Consider the following 18364-nt stretch of genomic DNA (forward strand, 5'->3'; position numbering starts at 1 on the left):
CATAGTGAAATCTGTCTTGATATGGGAGAAAAGTTAGAGTGGAGAGTTGTAAAGAATTGTAGTGAGATGCTGCGCACCCTTAATTCGTTACAGACTCCTTTGCCAAAGGGATGCCGATTCATTGCCTGGGTCCTAATTGTGGCTCTGCCAGTAGGTTTCTGTGTGGCCCTGGGCAAGTCACTTAACTTCCATATGCCTCATTTTACCTGTCTATAAAGTGAATCTGATACTGTCAACCCCAAATATTAAAATATTAGTCAAGCCCTAAAAACCATGAGACTTTTTTTTAAGAAAATGATAAATCCAGGGTTCTTTTTCTTTTTTTTTTTTTTGGGGTGCTGAGCCTTTTGGGTGTACCTGAGTCACATTCTGAAGGTTTTAAGCTGAGATTTTCGTGAAATAACCTGACTCCAGGAGCCAAGACTTGACAAAAAACAGTAGTGTAGTTGAGGGGAAAATTTGGGTAAACAGAGTTTTTACCCACATCTCATCTGGGAAATATGGAGTTCAGTTTACCTACTTTTTTTATACCACTTTGCCACCGAAGAAAAACACTAAATATCATGAGATTCATAAGAGTTGGCAAAAGAGATAACACCACCTACCTACACAGGGATGTTGTAAGACGAGATGAATATAATGTTTCAGGTGTTCTGATTGAAAGCATCATAGAAGTGCCAATGATTATTTTTTTGTCTCTGATACTTATATGGCCCCCAGTACAGTAGCGTCTGAGCATCTCACAATATTTAATGCGCTTATGCTCACAAAACCAGTGGTAAGGGAAATGCTAATATCCCCATTTTACAGACGGGGACTGAGACAAAGAGAAACTTAGGGCTTGTCTCACATGGGACTTTAGTGTGGGGCAAACCAGGGTGTGAATCTACAGTGCACTAGTTTGCCATGCAGTAATGTCCTATGTGGCACAGTATGCTGACAGTTCTGCAGTGAATTCTGACCTACTCCCGGTTGGCGACAGCCAGTGTACTGTAGATTAACACTCTGGCTTGCTGTGCACTAACATCCCATGTAGACAGGCTCTGAGTGACTTGCTCAAGGTAAAACGGGAAGTCTGTGGTAGAGAAGGGAATTAAATTCATGTCCCTTGGCCCATTACTAGCACTAGCTGGGGTCTGTTTGAGTGAGAGGGACATGGGCCTCTAGCAGGTAGCACCTGGTTTATTGTTAGTTTTAGGAAGGATCTTGCATATGTTACCAAAGGGCTGTATGAAAACCAGGCCTCCCAAGATGAAACAAACAAGCTGGATGTCTTTGGTATAAGGTTTCACTTGCGCTGAATAAAAGAGATGGCCTTAGGCTTAGAGGATAAGAGAGTCTACATTTTCGGCTTTCATCTGTACCGGAAGACTTATTCTAATAAACCTCTGAGCTTTATTACAAACACTCATCTTATAGTATGAGACACACTAAAAATAAGTAGTTTGTATGATGATATTGCTGTCTTTAATTTCCTACATGAGGATGTTTTTTCAGTGGGTGTGCAGCATGCATGTTCAATCCCAAGTATGCCAGCCAAGATGGCAGCTGTTATGAATGCAAAAGTTCTAAGGAAATAGGTATGTATGTGGTGAATCAGCCCACTGGCCCATGTAGTCCAGGATCTTGTCTCAGATAGCAGCCAATGCAAGAGGCTTCAGAAAAAAAGTATAAAGCTTCCACCCTGGACAATGATGGCACTGGGGGACATGTAACATTTCTTCCTCAATCCTGGGAGTTTGTGGCTGTCTTGTGTGCGAAAGCAGGAAGGTTTATATGCTTTAAAGATTTCATGTTTGGTTTAATGCAGCTATCCAGCTTGTGCACACATAATGCAACTGCTGGCTTTTGTGGAGGTATGTTTGGAAATGTGGTCAGAGGCATACAGATGGCTTTGATCATTAATTTGAAGAGATGGAAGACATTTATGAGGCTGTGTAATCTATTTCCCTCCAGGCATTGTTCCTGATGGGGTATTCTAGAGGAAGTCCTGTTGCATAGCCTTTGTGGCGGTATTTGCATACCTCTGTGATAGACTTGCTTTTCTTTTGCAGGTGCTCCTTTTCAAAGGTCTCAGCACCCCCATGCTACCTCCTGCCGGCACTTCCATCTGGGCCCCCAACCTCAGATCTCAGCTGACTTCCCTCTCCCTCACCCTGTCCAGCCACAGCCAGGGCTGAACCCTCACATGGCGACAGCTCACCAGCATAACGGCCCACTACACCAGCCCCTACCACCTCTGCCAGCCCTGCCGTTCCAGGATGTGACAGGACCCTCCTTCCTACCTCAGGCGCTACACCAGCAATACCTCCTCCAGCAGCAGCTCCTCGAGGCCCAGCACCGCAGGGTCATGCCTCATCCCAGGTGAGTGACCTTTCCACCAAGAAATAGGGCAGCCAGCTACAGGCCATGAACTAACCCACCCCAGCCAGCCCATGGCTCTCGAGGGTGATGTTTCTTCTTACATATGTGACATAACAATACAAGCTCAGCCCTCAGGTAGCTGGGGCTGACACCCAGTGTCATCAATGGGTCTCACACACATTTCAATCAGGGCTGAGTTTGGCTCCATGTCCTGTTCCAGGAGCGCAGTAAAACAAAGTTGATGTCAGACTTGACTTGCTGGATGTCAAAGAACATTCTACACATGTCCGACCTGCTGGAAGGGATAAATACCCCTGGCCTGATTTTTCAAATGCAGAAGTCCATGAGACCTTCTGAGGTTAGAATGGAGGGATGCCCCTGTGGGCATCCCTCCATTGTAGGATCTGAAAAGTGGTTCTGAACAAATGATTGTTAGGGGGCTTATTCCTTCACCCACTTACTTCCCTGGTCCTTCTCGCATGAACAGAGAGCAACAATACCTGAAGTCCAAAGGTGCAAACAATTCGATGTTTATTGGGGTGAACTTCCAGCAAGCATGATTCCAGTTTCCTTCCTTAGTATCCTCCTTCCCAGCTCTGACACCACAGAGCCTTACACCTGTGTCCCTGTTCCCATTCCAACCCTTAGCCAAACATGAGTCCAACTTCCTTACTCCCATTCCCTGTTCCCATTTCCCCCTTTAGCAAAACATGATTCCAATTTTCTTACCCCCATTCCCTTTTCCCATCTCCCCCTTTAGCAAAACATGATTCCAATTTTCTTACCCCCATTCCCTGTTCCCATCTCCCTCACCCACATGCCCACGCCCACCCACTTCCTCATTGACTACAAATTATATAGTAAAACTTGAGTTCTGCTTAGCTATACCTTAACCAATCATTTTCCTGAAATTTAACTAACCAATCCTAACATATTGTAACATGATTATGTAACCAATTATATCCCACCACTTTAATTAGTTTACACCCAGCAAAATTAATTATACAGCAGACAGGAACAATCACAGAACCAGACGGAGATTATACAGACAAACAATAGCAAAGTGGGAACTATAATGACAGGACAATACAGAAGTGAGGATTTCACATCCCAGCTATTGATAAGCTAGTTCTTGCCAGACAGGATGCTATCAAACTAAGTTTCCTTTTACATTTTCTAGGCACTTCCATTTCTCTGGAGGTGACAGGAATACAATTCTGTCCTGATAGTGCCTAACAGCCCAATAGCACCTTATTTCAATGTGACTAGTTTGGAATGTGAGGATGTGACCGATCGCTTCCCAGCTTATGGCTGCCTCTGCTGCTTAGCCAAAGGCCTTAGCCTAAGAACAGGGCCTCAGACTGTCACAGTAAGAGAAGGCCCTTACACCAGCAGACAGTGATTTTGATTCTTTCTTTTATACCTCTAGAACTAGCCAAGTGATAAGAATACCCCTAAATTCTTAAAGTACAGGCCTTTGCAGACAGGCCTGAATATCTTTATCCTAACAATGATGTCCTGGGGCCCCGTCTTTCACTCACTTCCTATGACATTTGGTTTCTACCTGACTGTGCCACAGATTCAGCCGGCACCAAAGCTGTGGTCTTTCAGGGTCAGGTATCATCAAGAGGAAGAGAGAGTCTGCAGAGCAGATTTTCAACTTCTGTTGCACCTATGCAATCGCATGGGGATCCACAGTACAAGCCCCTAGATAGAATGGGATATGTAGCTGCTCAGCTCTTCTGAAAATCGGCCACTAGGTTTTTTTTTGTTTGTTTGTTTGTTTTCCAAGTTAAAAAAAGTTCCAGTACGAGTGACATTCACAGTTGTGACTATGTATGAAAAATCATTGAGTGATTCCTTACAGAAAACACCTGACTGATGTGCCCACCATGCTCTGAAAACTCAGATGCATGAAGGAAACTCATTAAGCATATAAAATATATACATAGATATGTACATTTAGTGGTGGGGCCTAAAAGCACATGGGAGATCAGAATAGGTGAAAGTTACACAAAGGTAATGGGGAAAACATTTAGCTTCTTAATTATAAGACTAGTTGGGGAACTGAATTTAAAAGTACTAAGACAGAGTCTTCTCTCACACTAGGGTAATTCACCTGAAGTCATTGAAGGTAATAGTGTAAATGACAGGAGAATCAGGATGACAGTTTTAAAACTGTACATAATCTATACTGGGCAAGAGAGAAAATGGGTAGTTTGTATGAGATCTATAAATGTTTGCTGCAGGTTTCACAACCATATAGGAGACTTGATCCCATATTCTGGGTCTGTTCGCTTATATGTACATATTGTGGAAAGACAGAGGATCATCCTTCTGGATGTAGGCTTGATGGCTATAATCCAGCTGCATACAGAGTAAATGACGCATCTGATTTGAAGAACATTTTGTCAAGGAAGGCAACTTGGCTGCAGACTAGACTGATGACTGCAAAGAGAATAATTTTAACTCAACCGAGATGGAAACTGATGTCTAGCCTTACTCAGACTGCATTTCTTGAGAGAGTGGTTTATATAAAATATAGGATGGGGAGACCTATTTGAAAACATATGGAAACCATTTGTGGGTTATACTAATGGATCAAGAATTAAAGCATGAAGCTTTGCAATAATGCTGTGTTTGGAAGGATTGCTGCAAAGTGAAGGTTCCTCCTTTCCATGTGTTTTCCTTGTTAAAGGTGTTTTCTTATACTCTTCTTGTGCTTGTTTTGTTTTGCATGGGTTAGTTCTTTAAGTGGATTTAATGATTAGTAGCAAATATATTTGTGGCTAGGGTAATGATAATATGTTTATTACTTGGTTGTACACTGCACTCTTCTGAAACCATACAGTGCAGTTCTACATAAAAATGTCCTCAGATGATCAAATCAGTGGTACATCGATGGGTTGTTGACTTTGTGGTCATGGGCCCCTGGGGGATTCACAAATCAGGTAATGGGGACACAGCCCTTATGGCTTTCTCACAATGTTACATGGGTGATGCTAACTATATGGGAGGGAGTTCTCAGGGGGTCCCAGTATGGAAAAGGTCAAGAAATGCTCATGTAGTCCAGCATATCTTGTTCAGGGAAACAGCTAGTACCAGAGGAAGCTGTAAGAATCTCTGTTGCTGGCAGCTGTGGAATAGCCTGTCTACAGGGAAGGTTTCTTTCAAACCCTTAATAGGGAGAATCTGGTTTATGTCTTGTAGCGTGCGGGTTTTATTGTGACTCTGAAAAATGAAACCTGTTTACTCAGCAGATTAACTCCATTTGGGCTATATCCAGAGTTCTTTACTTAGATTTACTCAGTCTTTGCTCAGGCAAACTATCAGTATCAATGTATGCCGTGTAGTTGTACCTCACTCACCTTATCAGTGTCAATAGGAGTTTGACTACATAAAGACTGAGCACATAGGTTTCACCCTTTGTATGTTCAGAGCCTCATCTGTTTACTTCAGGTCTTGTTTACATATAGTTTTTGTCTCTCTCTAACTATATCAATTTAGAAACTTGATATTGTTAAAGCCAAGCAATCCCACAGTGTGGATGCAGTTCAGGTAGTCAAGAGCTGTGAGTAGACCAGCCCTTAGACACACAGCTTGTACTACCTCCTTCTTCTCTTAGCCCTGCAAAGACAAAACAACTAAAGGAGAGCAAGCAGGGGGTCTATTCTGACCTGCATATCATCAAGAGAAAAAACAATATAATAAAATTCCAGGATTGTTATTTTGAAGGCTAGAACGTCAGAGTCAGTGTGAAGTGATGGATACAACTACAAGCATGGCTGAGAGCTCTTTTTTGTTTAGATTGTCACCAGGTTGAATTGTCACTGGAATTCACAGTCTGTTACCAACCAGTTTTTAAGTGTTCAGCCATTTTGACTTTCCAAACTCCACCCCTGGGATGTACAGCTACAGTAAGGCATGTATCTATGTGCATTGCGTGGAGTCCTAGACCACTGTGATATCAGAAATAACTCAACCAATCACTGCCACCTTTACTTAGGGTTGCCAACCCTCCAGGATTTTCCTGGAGTCTCCAGGAATTTAAATTAACCTTTATGAAACCTCCAGGAATACGGCCAACCAAAGTTGGAAACCCTATTTACAGCTAATTTGCATGCCACATTGGCTGTATGAGGGAGACTGCTGGTGGATGGTGGATTGCTTGGCCCAACTGCCACACCCATGTGCAAGCCTGGGTCTGAGCTGCTACCTGTTGACTAAATTCCAGGGGCAGGGCCAAATTTTTCTCCTAGTTACCAGCTGTGGAGTCTGTGGAACGCCATTCATAAAAACAGGTTAGTATGTTGAATAAGTTAGTAAGTTGGACGAGAAGCTGGATATGAGTCAACAGTGTGCCTTTGTTGCCAAGAAGGCCAATGGCATTTTGGGCTGTATAAGTAGGGACATTGCCAGCAGATCGAGGGACGTGATCGTTCCCCTCTATTCGACATTAGTGAGGCCTCATCTGGAGTACTGTGTCCAGTTTTGGACCCCACACTACAAGAAGGATGTGAAAAAATTAGAAAGCGTCCAGCGGAGGGCAACAAAAATTATTAGGGGACTGGAGCACATGACTTATGAGGAGAGGCTGAGGGAACTGGGATTGTTTAGTCTGCAGAAGAGAAGAATGAGGGGGGATTTGATAGCTGCTTTCAACTATCTGAAAGGGGGTTCCAAAGAGGATGGATCTAGTCCAGGGGTCTCAAACATGCGGCCCACAGGTTATTTTCTGTGTGTTGCCCTGGCCGCGCCTCCAGGTACCTCTCCTGAAGCTCCCATTGGCTGCGGCTCCCTGATCCCAGCCAATGGGAGCTGTGGGGTGCGGTGCCTGGTGGCAAGGCCAGGGCAACACTCAGACCCCTGTGCCCCTCCCCCCCACAGGTTCCAGCCGCTTCCCAGAGCGGCATGGGGGCAGGTCAGGCAGGCGGGGAGCCTGCCCTGCCCCCGGTGCGCGCCGGACCGGACCCCCCCCGAACCCTCTGCTGCACCCCGCACCCCTCCTGCACCTGGACCCCCTGCCCTGAGCCCCCTGCCGCACCCCGCATCCCTCCTGCACCCAGACCCCCTGCCACACCCCGCACCCCTCCTGCACCCAGACCCCCTGCCCTGAGTCCCCTGTCATACCCCACACCCCTCCTGCACCCCAATCCTCTGCCCTGAGCTCCCTGCTGCACCCTGCACCCCTCCTGCACCCCCTGGGGGCAGGGAGGGGGCGGAGTTGGGGTGGGGATTTCGGGGAAGGGGTTGGAATGGGGGCTGGGAAGGGGTGGGGCAGGGGTGGGGCCTTACGGAAGGGGTGGAGTGGGGGCGGGGCCAGGGCAGTGGGAGCTGGGTCAGTGGTGTGGCCCTCAGGCCAAAGTACTAGTCCTCATGTGGCCCTCATGGTCATTTGAGTTTGAGACCTCTGATATACTCTGTTCTCAGTGGTAGCAGATGACAGAACAAGGAGTAATGGTCTCAAGTTGCAATGGGGGAGGTTTAGGTTGGATATTAGGAAAAACTTTTTTACTAGGAGGGTGGTGAAGCACTGGAATGGGTTACCTAGGGAGGTGGCGGAATCAATCTCCTTTCTTTGAGGTTTTTAAGGTCAGGCTTGACAAAGCCCTGGCTGGGATGATTTAGTTGGGGATTGGTCCTGCTTTGAGCAGGGCGTTGGACTAGATGATCTCCTGAGGTCCCTTCCAACCCTGATATTCTATGAATGTGGAGACAAGGATGGATACAGAGAGTATAACTGAGTGCCAAATTAGGATAGCAGATTGACTATCCCTGAGCCACTAAGTATATTTTTTGATTTACAGATTTGAGGCTGTTTGTGGTGCTGATGCTCAAAATTAACGTTCTTTTGTTTTTGCTTGTAAATGGAGTAAGTTTGGATAAAGTGCTGGAAAGGGACTGAGGTGACCTGGATCCTACTCCTGGCTTTGCCACTGACCTTCCATGTGATTTTGGGCAAGTCCCATCACCTCTCTGCCTCTGCTGCCCCTCCCTCTCATCCCTTGTGTGTCTTGTCTGTCTAGTCTGTAACCCCTTAAAAGTGTGACCATTTCTATTGCTGCTGTTTTCTTGCCTTATTTGCGATTATGTGCTTAGGGTGCGATAAAAAAATAAAGTTCCACAGAAGAACAATATCTTTTCCTCCCTGTATTTTAAAGGAAGGAAGGAAGGAAGGTATGTTTGGTGAGGGAGCTCTAGGTGCACAATGTTCTACCTAGCAATCTGCCCATCTCTTACCCCCTGACATCATTCAGCCATGACCTTCTTACCTCTAAAAACACTTGCCCTTCTCTTCACCCCTGCAGGCGGACTCAGGAGCGCATGTCTGTTCAACCTCATCGGTTACACCCAGGCTTTGACTTCGGCCACCAACTGCAAACTCCTCAACCCATGGGGCCCCAGCCCAGGTATTTAGCTGAAGGCACAGACTGGTAAGTCTTTCATTTCCCCTGGTATTTTGGATGAGGCATAAAACCAAAGCCATAAGCTACTGTGGTCATTAAAGATCATGGCCCCTGGGTACTATGGGAAAATGTTTATACTTTGACTTGCTATAATAAATTAATGATAATGTTCCCATGGCACTTTTTACAATATGATAAAACTTTGCACTTGTATAGCAAGTAGGGGCATTAACCCCTGAGGCCCAACCAGATCCCAGCTTGGGCAATTACATTTCCTTATCTATATTCGTGCTGCAGTTTTACTTACAACTAGTGGGCCAGATTTTCTGCTGCATACAGCATATGTTGTGGGTGCAACAGACTGTTTTGAAGTCAATTGCAGCACTCTGATTCTCTGCCTTAGCCTTTAGTCAAACTAGAGCAGACTGGAGGCTGCTCTCGACAGTCCTAGCTGTCTCTAGTTCCCTGCTGCATTGTGTTCTGGCCAATGAGATTCCTCTCTTTGTGGTCTGCGCTGCAGGACCTGTGGAGAGGGAGGGATAGAGGCCAGCAGAGCTAAGGCACATTGAGCTAGAGAGTCTAGCCCAGAAATTCTTCACTTCTGCTCCTGAATGGTGGTTTAAAATTGCCATGTGCTGTTAAACAGCTGCCACGTTCCACTGCAGAAGTGGCTGCAATTCAATGAGTGTGGGTGTCAATATGATAGCACATAATGGAATTTCTGTTGTTTTTGTTTCAGTTTCCTTTTTTTAAGAACCAAGGAAATTACACACAAAACTATGTCGGCGGCACATTATGAAAGTTGCAAAGTCAGGCACCCAAAATTTGGGAAATGCCAGAATTAAGGTTGCATGTCTTAATTTGATCCCCATGTGCATAGGCATTACGAGACCGTCATTAGTTACATGATCACATACTATTTATTCAGCAGGGCTCCTGCCTCATTCAGTGCACAGGAGGGAGATGTTCTGGGGATGAATCAGGGCTGTGTAGGGAAGGAAGCTGTTGTCTGTAGAACCCCTTTTACTTTGGTTACAGCAGTTGGAAGGTGTGTAGTGACCAGAAATTGAAGAAAAGCTGCCTATATCACCTGCCAGGTGGTCTCTCATCCAAGTACTAGCCAGGCCCAAGGTTAATTTAGCTTCCGAGATCAGACAAGATTAGGTGCATTCAGTCTATTATGGTCTTGGAAGGTATGTAGTGGATGAGGCAGGGATTGCAGGAAGAGAAAGGAGGATCTCTTAGTTAAGGCAGTTGAATGCTGCCCAGGAGAGCTGGATTCTATCCTTGCCTCTGTCACCGTGTTATTGTGCAGTGGGAGGCAATTCATTAAAACCAAACTTTTCACAGGAATTGCGTGTTCCTCATTTTATGGGTTCCTGATTTGAGAGTCTGGGGTTTGATTTGTGGAAGTGCTAATATTCATAGCTGAAACTGAAGTCAAGGGGAGCTGTGCTTGGAACATATACAGAGCTGTGTAATGCTAAGTACTCTGAAACATCAGGTTCTAGATGTGTCAAATTGGGCACCCAAAACTAGTGGATACTTTTGACTTTAATCTCGCTGTACCTCAGTTCCCCATCTGTAAAATGGGGATAATAGCACCCCTCATCTCCCAGGGGTGTTCTGAAAATAAATAATTAAATAAATACTTGTGAAGTGCTTGGCTACTAAAGTGATGAGAACGACAGAAAAGCCCACCAGGAAATTAATCATTCTGTTGTCAGGACCAGTGTTCCCTCTAATTTTTGACAGGCCATGTGCTCAAAAAATTTCTTCTGTGCAAATTTTTGACAGGCTGTGTGTGCAAAAAATTTCTTCTGTGCAAATTGTTGTGCTTCGGTGCGAATTTTTGTGCTCATGGTGTTTCACCGTGTACGCGGGGTTTAGGATCTGCGTGCACGCGCACAGCTTAGAGGGAACAGAGGTCAGGACATGGTTTGAATAGTGTGCTGTGAAAACGGCACAAGTCCACATTGACCAACGAGGGAAAAACAAATTATTGAATAGCTGCTCAATAAGTGAGCACAGTCCATTCTGCGCCCTGAATGTGGTGGGGCTGCTGTGGAAAAATAGCATATGATCATGTAATTAAAGCCTGGATCATAATCCATATGCACAAGGGGGACGAATTAAGGTTGCACAGACAACCTGAATTCTGGCATTTCCTAATTTGTGACTTTGTAACCTTTGAAGTTCAGTATCAATATGGCCTGATTCTTCTGTCTCTTTTTCTCAAGCATTCCCATTATTGACACCAACGAGAGCAGAATTTGGCCCAGTGTCTATGTGCTGACAAGTGCTTTAGGTTCTCTCTAGATGGAATAGTGCTCTGTGTGTGTGTGTGTGTGTGTGTGTGTGTGTGTAGTGTTAATTATGCTCATTATAAAGCACCACTTAACACCCTATTTTTGCCTTGGTTGTTCAATAATCTTATAAAACCGAAGGAGTGGCTGTCAGGAAATCATATAGTATATATGTATATATACTTTTAGGTGACTCATCTCCCCTCAGGGTGCTTGTACTAGTCTATCCAGTGATAGATGTAAAAACATTCTTGTAATGTATTAATACATCAGTGGAGACTGCATTCACTTGAAGGTAAGGGAGTGTATTTTTACATGAAAAGGGGATGGGTGGAATTGCTGAAAGTGATCAGATATTTCCAACAGCCATACCTTTATTAAAACATAAAACACTCCCTTTGGTCCCACAAATTGTCTTCTGAATATGCATTTAGGGAGTGCAATCTAACCTGTTATCCTGGCTTTAATCCTTCAATTATTATTTCCAAGTGAGATGAGTCCTATGGGCATTGCAACAAGATGGGAATCTATGATGTCTGTGCATCAGAAAGCTGTGCCAATGTTGGCTTGGGCTAGATCGTTGGTGGTGGTTGTTTTTGCTTTCCCCAGCTAGCTTGTCATAGTCATTCATTTCAAAATGCTCAGAAAACATCCAATATGGTCTGTTAGTTGGGATCCTCCTGCCTGTGAAGCAACATCATGTAGTGGGCGTGATTTTTTTTTTAAGTTAGGTGCACAATTGTGTGGTTAATTTGGTGATTCAATTATAGTGCTGCAGTTGCACATGTAAATTGTGTAATTGTGCAGATACATGATGTGCACTGAAGGATGCCTTGTCATATGAATAGGATCCCCACCTGACTTTTCCATTGGTATGTCGTATAACCTTAGACAATTGGGATCTCAATCTTGTAGCTTATGCTTCCCCTGCATTGAAGCATCAAGCAGATCAGAGATAAAAAAGATTGGGACCCAAGCATCGTGGGCTAAAACCCACGTCATCGGATGCATGCAGTGGAAAAGAGTTGTTCTAAATCAGCCATAAAAATGTTGGCATAATGAGGGGCCATGCGGGTACTCACAGCAGTGCCGCTGACAACATCTTCATCACTATAAAAGGTTCTTTTTCTCCTGCTGATAATAGCTCACCTTAACTGATCACTCTCATTATAGTGGGTACGGCAACACCCATTTTTTCATGTTCTCTGTGTATGTATATATCTTCCTACTGTATTTTCTACTGCATGCATCCGATGACGTGGGTTTTAGCCCACAAAAGCTTATGATCAAATAAACTTGTTAGTCTCTAAGGTGCCACAAGTCCTCTTTCTTTTTGACAGATTTAGAGTCCCTGGAGGAACAACAGGCCCTCATTTCCTAAGCATTGTTGTTAATTATTCATAAAGCAATTGCCTGTTTTTCCACCATTCACAGGTGATTTGCTATACACTTCAAAGAGAGATGAATAGAGAGCTATCCCGTGTTTACAGTTCATTTAAATGCTAGGATGTTCTTTTGATCTCTGAATTAACAGAATACAGCATAGGCAGGGACTGTTGATTACATTGTTGACCACTACTCATATATATGTAAATACACAAAAACCACAAACAGTATCTCCCCATATGTCTTTAAGGGTTGAACTTGAGTCATTCATCCTGCAGGCTGTTTCACCCTGTCTGGCCATGATGAACTCAGGCTGCGTCTGCGCTAGGAGCGAGGGGTGTGGTTTCCCTGCTGGTGTGTGAATACTTGCATTAGCACTGCCTGAGTTAGCACGAGTATAAATAGCAGGGTAGCCATGGTAGCACTGGTAACGGAGGCATGTCTGAGCTGTGCCGAGTACAAACCTACTTGAAACCAGTGGGTATGTACTCTGCCTGGCTCAGCTCTGCGGCCCCTCTGCTAGGCTGCTGCTACCACCGTGGCCTCCTTGCCTATTTATATTCACACTCACTTGATGAAAAGAAAAGGAGGACTCGTGGCACCTTAGAGACTAACCAATTTATTTTGAGCATGAGCTTTCGTGAGCTACAGCTCGCTTCATCGGATGCATACTGTGGAAACTGCAGAAGACATTATATACACAGGTTTCAGAGTAACAGCCGTGTTAGTCTCTATTCGCAAAAAGAAAAGGAGTACTTGTGGCACCTTAGATACTAACCAATTTATTTGAGCATGAGCAAATGTGTGTGTGTGTGGGGGGTGGGGGGCATAGGGTGAGAAAACCTGGATTTGTGCTGGAAATGGCCCAACTTGATTATCATACACATTGTAAGGAGAGTGATCACTTTAGATAAGCTATTACCAGCAGGAGAGTGGGGTGGGAGGAGGTATTGTTTCATGGTCTCTGTGTATATAATGTCTTCTGCAGTTTCCACAGTATGCATCCGATGAAGTGAGCTGTAGCTCACGAAAGCTTATGCTCAAATAAATTGGTTAGTCTCTAAGGTGCCACAAGTACTCCTTTTCTTTTTGCGAATACAGACTAACACGGCTGTTACTCTGAAACCACTCACTTGATGAGCACTAGTGCAAATGCGTATACGCGAACAGGGACATCGCACCCTGAGCTCGTAGTGTAGACAGAGCCTCTGCTGACTTTCTCAACTTCTTGCTGCAGGAGCAGAGCCCAGCGGCTTGGCCCTCTCAGCACTAGTAATCAATTCACAGTGGTGTGCGTTTCAAAGCTATCTATTCAAGGAAAAGAATTAGAAATCAGTGGCTGATAGTAGGCACCTAAAATGCATATTTATACACCTGTATAATAGTGACTTGGTTTGCAGAGGTGTAAATACCCTGACTTTCTCTCATCCCTAAATGGAGCTGTGGGTGCTCAGCACCTTTGAAAATCTGACCACTTTTAGGTAGATGCCAAAGTCTGGATTTGGGTGCCTAACTTTGGCCATCCACATTTGAAAATGTTGATCTTTGTCCACTGAAACCTTTAAAAACTTTCTCCTTGACACTTCTAGATGCCCTAGCCAGTTGGGCCCACAGCCACAGGGAGGTAGGAAAACCCAAGAATCAGACAGGAGAGGCTTAATGATGTCTTTTTACGCCCTGATCCTGCAAAGACATCCATGCAAACAGCCTCCTGCACCAACCCGAAGTTCCAATGGCTATAGTAGAGCTAGGCATCGATGCAGGGGTCTGCCGGGGCAGATGCCATTGTAAGAATGGGGCCTTAGATTATAATAAGATTATAATTAGATTATAATAATAAAAAGAAAGAGTCGTTACTCTCTCTGTATAGCATCATGCATACTTATGCCGCTATTATCTATGTCTATCATAAAAACTAGCAGCAGAGTCATGAATAGACAACTGGACCACACTGCTTCTCCTCTCTCTCACTTTGAATTGTTAATCTTATCTTTTGCACACTAAGTATTAGTGGGTCAGCTTATAAATCTCTCCTCATATGGCAGTCTCCTCTTGCAACACCTTGCATCCTTCAGTGGACCTTCTCCTGGTCTGAGGCTTGCTCCATTTGAGATCTCGCGTGACAGGAGGCATGGTACAGCCAAGCAAGGGCAGGAATAGGCTAGCGAAATGGCAGGAGTGGGCGTTGGAGTTCTCTCCTCACCCTCAGGATGTTTCAAGCAACAGTGCTGCCAAAGACTTCTACAGTGACTATGTCTTCATGCCTGCCATCTGCTGCTGAGGGAAAGCAGCTTCCACAGTGCATTGAAGAAATGTTTTGATAGCTCATAACGAGCCTGTCAAGGTTCCTCCCCCACTCTGAACTCTAGGGTACAGATGTGGGGACCTGCATGAAAAACCTCCTAAGCTTATCTTTACCAGCTTAGGTCAAAACTTCCCCAAGGTACAAAATATTCCCCCCGTTGTCCTTGGACTAGCCGCTACCACCACCAAACTAATACTGGTTACTGGGGAAGAGCTGTTTGGACGCGTCCTTCCCCCCAAAATACTTCCCAAAACCCTGCACCCCACTTCCTGGACAAGGTTTGGTAAAAAGCCTCACCAATTTGCCTAGGTGACTACAGACCCAGACCCTTGGATCTTAAGAACAATGAACAATCCTCCCAACACTTGCACCCCCCCTTTCCTGGGAAATGTTGGATAAAAAGCCTCACCAATTTGCATAGGTGACCACAGACCCAAACCCTTGGATCTGAGAACAATGAAAAAGCATTCAGTTTTTTACAAGAAGACTTTTAATAGAAAATAGAAGTAAATAGAAATAAAGAAATCCCCCCTGTAAAATCAGGATGGTAGATATCTTACAGGGTAATTAGATTAAAAAACATAGAGAACCCCTCTAGGCAAAACCTTAAGTTACAAAAAAGATACACAGACAGAAATAGTTATTCTATTCAGCACAATTCTTTTCTCAGCCATTTAAAGAAATCATAATCTAACACATACCTAGCTAGATTACTTACTAAAAGTTCTAAGACTCCATTCCTGTTCTGTCCCTGGCAAAAGCAGCATACAGACAGACCCAGACCCTTTGTTTCTCTCCCTCCTCCCAGCTTTTGAAAGTATCTTGTCTCCTCGTTGGTCATTTTGGTCAGGTGCCAGCGAGGTTACCTTTAGCTTCTTAACCCTTTACAGGTGAGAGGAGCTTTCCCCTGGCCAGGAGGGATTTCAAAGGGGTTTACCCTTCCCTTTATATTTATGACAGAGCCTCAATGCCGGCTGCTCTCTTCCTCCGTTTAAGGAAAAGGAAGTTTGAGGATGGAATGAAAAGGCAATTCCTCCATTCTCATTAGCTTCGCTTTGGCAAGTGCTAATACAATGGTTATTAGAGTGCCTACTTTTGTAACTCTGATAAAGTGACCAACATTCAAAGCGCTGTTTGCTACAAGATTTCTCTTGCTGGAGAGCCACGGGATCTGTTAATTGAATTGCTGATGGAGATACCGTACTAGCTCTCTGCCCTTGGACTCCAGGAATCAAGAGGGTGGGGTTTGCCAGCACATTTTAGCTAGGGTGACCAGACAGCAAATGTGAAAAATCGAGACGGGGGTGGAGAGTAATAGGAGCCCATATAAGAAAAAGACCCCAAAATTGGGACTGTCCCTATAAAATCGGGACATCTGGTCAACCTAGTTTTAGCTCACAGGTTTGTGTCTGTATGTGTGTGCACAGGAGGGGGTCCCTGCTGGAGGGCTTATGGAGATCATAAATTTATGTCTGGTGAAAGCATGAGAAATGCAATGAGACAAACTATCTTTTTTCTGAGATTACAACAGTAGTAGATTCTCCATCTCTAGATGTCTCCAGATCAAGATTAGATGCCTTTCTGGAAGAGATGCTTTAGCCTAACACAAGTGGTTAGGCTCAACACACGAGTAGCTGGGTTAAATTCTTTGGCCTGTGTCACATAGGCGGTCTGACTAGATGATGATGTAATCTGTAAATAGACTAGATGGTCTAATGGTCCTTTCTGGCTTAAAAATTGATGAACTTCTTTCCTTATGACTCCAGCCCACTTTCTGCCCCATTCCCCTCAGATGTATTCCTTTCCCCCTCCTATATATTGCTTCCTTCTCTTTGTTTGCTTTTAATAATAATTTTGCAGTTCAGAGGCTTGGGGTGACTGATTAGGGTAAAGTATGTACCATCTCACTTTGTGCTGTGAACCACGGTGCTCTCCTAAGCCATGCAACTGTAGATGAGCTCATCCCTGGGATGGTAAATCTCCAATGAAGACACAAGTGCTGCAGAAAGCATTGTAGGTGGGGCTCTGAGTCAGCATTGGACCATTACCCTTGTGATCTGTTAGGGGGTTCTGTTCTATGGGCTGGGCCAGCTTTTGAATACTACGTGAATTCCAGTTCTTAAACTATTTAGTGGTGTTAAAGCTCCCAAATTCATATTTGACCAAGGCCTTGCTGTGTTCTGGCTTAATTCCAATTTGGGTAATTGGTATTACTCTGCCTACCTAAAATTCTCCTTGTAGTTTCAGTTCTTCTCTCCCTGTGCTACTGTTGCTGTCCTGTGTGAAACAGATGCTTTGTTTCACATTGGAAGTGATTGCATTTTAGTGGCAGGTGAGGCATCTCCTATGTTTGTAAAGTATATAAGCAAAGTATGATTAATATTAATAAAATAATTAAGTGGAACAGGCAGATTCTATAGCCAGTAGAATTACTCCAGATTTACACTGGCGTGAGCGAAACCAAAATCTGGCCTGTTCTGAACCAGTTGATTCACATTGCCTTACCCGTCATCTCCTGGAGGACCAATAAGGCCACTAAATTTTTATTAATCCAACCATGAAGCCAGTGGGCCTATTTCTCTACTGACTTGCACATATGAAAATCAGGACTCTTACCGCCACTTTGCACTCGCCTTGACAAGGTGCAAGTGACTTGCACAAAGAACAAGACAGTGGAGAATCTGACCTAGTTCTGCTCTACTATAGTGCTGTAAATCTGGAGTAACTACCGATGTCAGTGGCATCACTCTGGATTTGCACCGTTGTAGCTGAGAATGGGACCCAATGAACTGCGTGCATAGTATGTGAGAGCATGCTATGAATTATAACGGGCAGTGTATATGGGCTCAGAAATAAAGCAAGGGTTTTAAAAGGAAGATTGGATTTATGTTTTCTGTATATATGTATTTTCGGTCTCATTCTTACAGGGATCTTAGTGTTGATGCTGGACTGACGCATGCCCAGTTCCAGGTCAGGCCAGTTCCTCAGCACTATCAACATTATTTAGCTACATCTAGAATGCACCATTTCCCCAGAAACACATCCTCAGCGCAGATGGTAAGTGAAACACTTCTGCTGGGAAATGTTTTATGCATTGTCTGCCAGAAAGCAGTCAAAATAAAGGCTGTTATCTTTCCATCACCTGTCTTCTAAGAGTCCCACTTATCTCTGGCTGTGGGAGGGAGTCTGCCTGAGAGGATAAGGTTGCGTCATTGTACTCATTGGGCAGGAAAAGTAAATAGGATTACTTCTGTTACCGTCAATGGAGCGACACTGATTTTACACTAGCTGGCCCACAACATCTAGACAGAATGGAAAAGATATGGAACACTGTACCACTGTAGATATTAGGGTAAATTCCACTCCCAGGTAAACCACTGTAAATCTAGATTAACTCCATTGACGTGGAGTTACTCCAGATTCATACTGATTTAGCTGAGAGTAGAATTTGAGTCATTGGTCCTGATGCTCATTTAGACTAAGCACTGTTTACACCATTCTGGCAACGTAAAGCAGCCTTGAAGTGGATTTAAATTTAATTTAATCCCTTTGTAGTGCCAGAGTGGTGTAAAGGGACTTTAGGAGGTCAGACTAGA

The 18364-nt window shown here is 44.3% G+C and overlaps 1 protein-coding gene across 1 annotated transcript in view; it reads left to right on the forward strand.

Moving 5' to 3' along the window:
* Positions 1-18364, forward strand: part of ARK2C (arkadia (RNF111) C-terminal like ring finger ubiquitin ligase 2C) — a 107091-nt gene that overhangs the window by 81412 nt on the left and 7315 nt on the right. The window contains exons 2-4 of the mRNA XM_077816204.1: positions 2055-2364; positions 8673-8798; positions 17696-17825. Of these exons, the coding sequence (XP_077672330.1) occupies positions 2055-2364; positions 8673-8798; positions 17696-17825 (566 nt within the window). The remainder of the gene's footprint in view (positions 1-2054; positions 2365-8672; positions 8799-17695; positions 17826-18364) is intronic.

Source organism: Eretmochelys imbricata, chromosome 5 (assembly GCF_965152235.1).
Source record: "Eretmochelys imbricata isolate rEreImb1 chromosome 5, rEreImb1.hap1, whole genome shotgun sequence".
Taxonomy (NCBI): domain Eukaryota; kingdom Metazoa; phylum Chordata; order Testudines; family Cheloniidae; genus Eretmochelys; species Eretmochelys imbricata.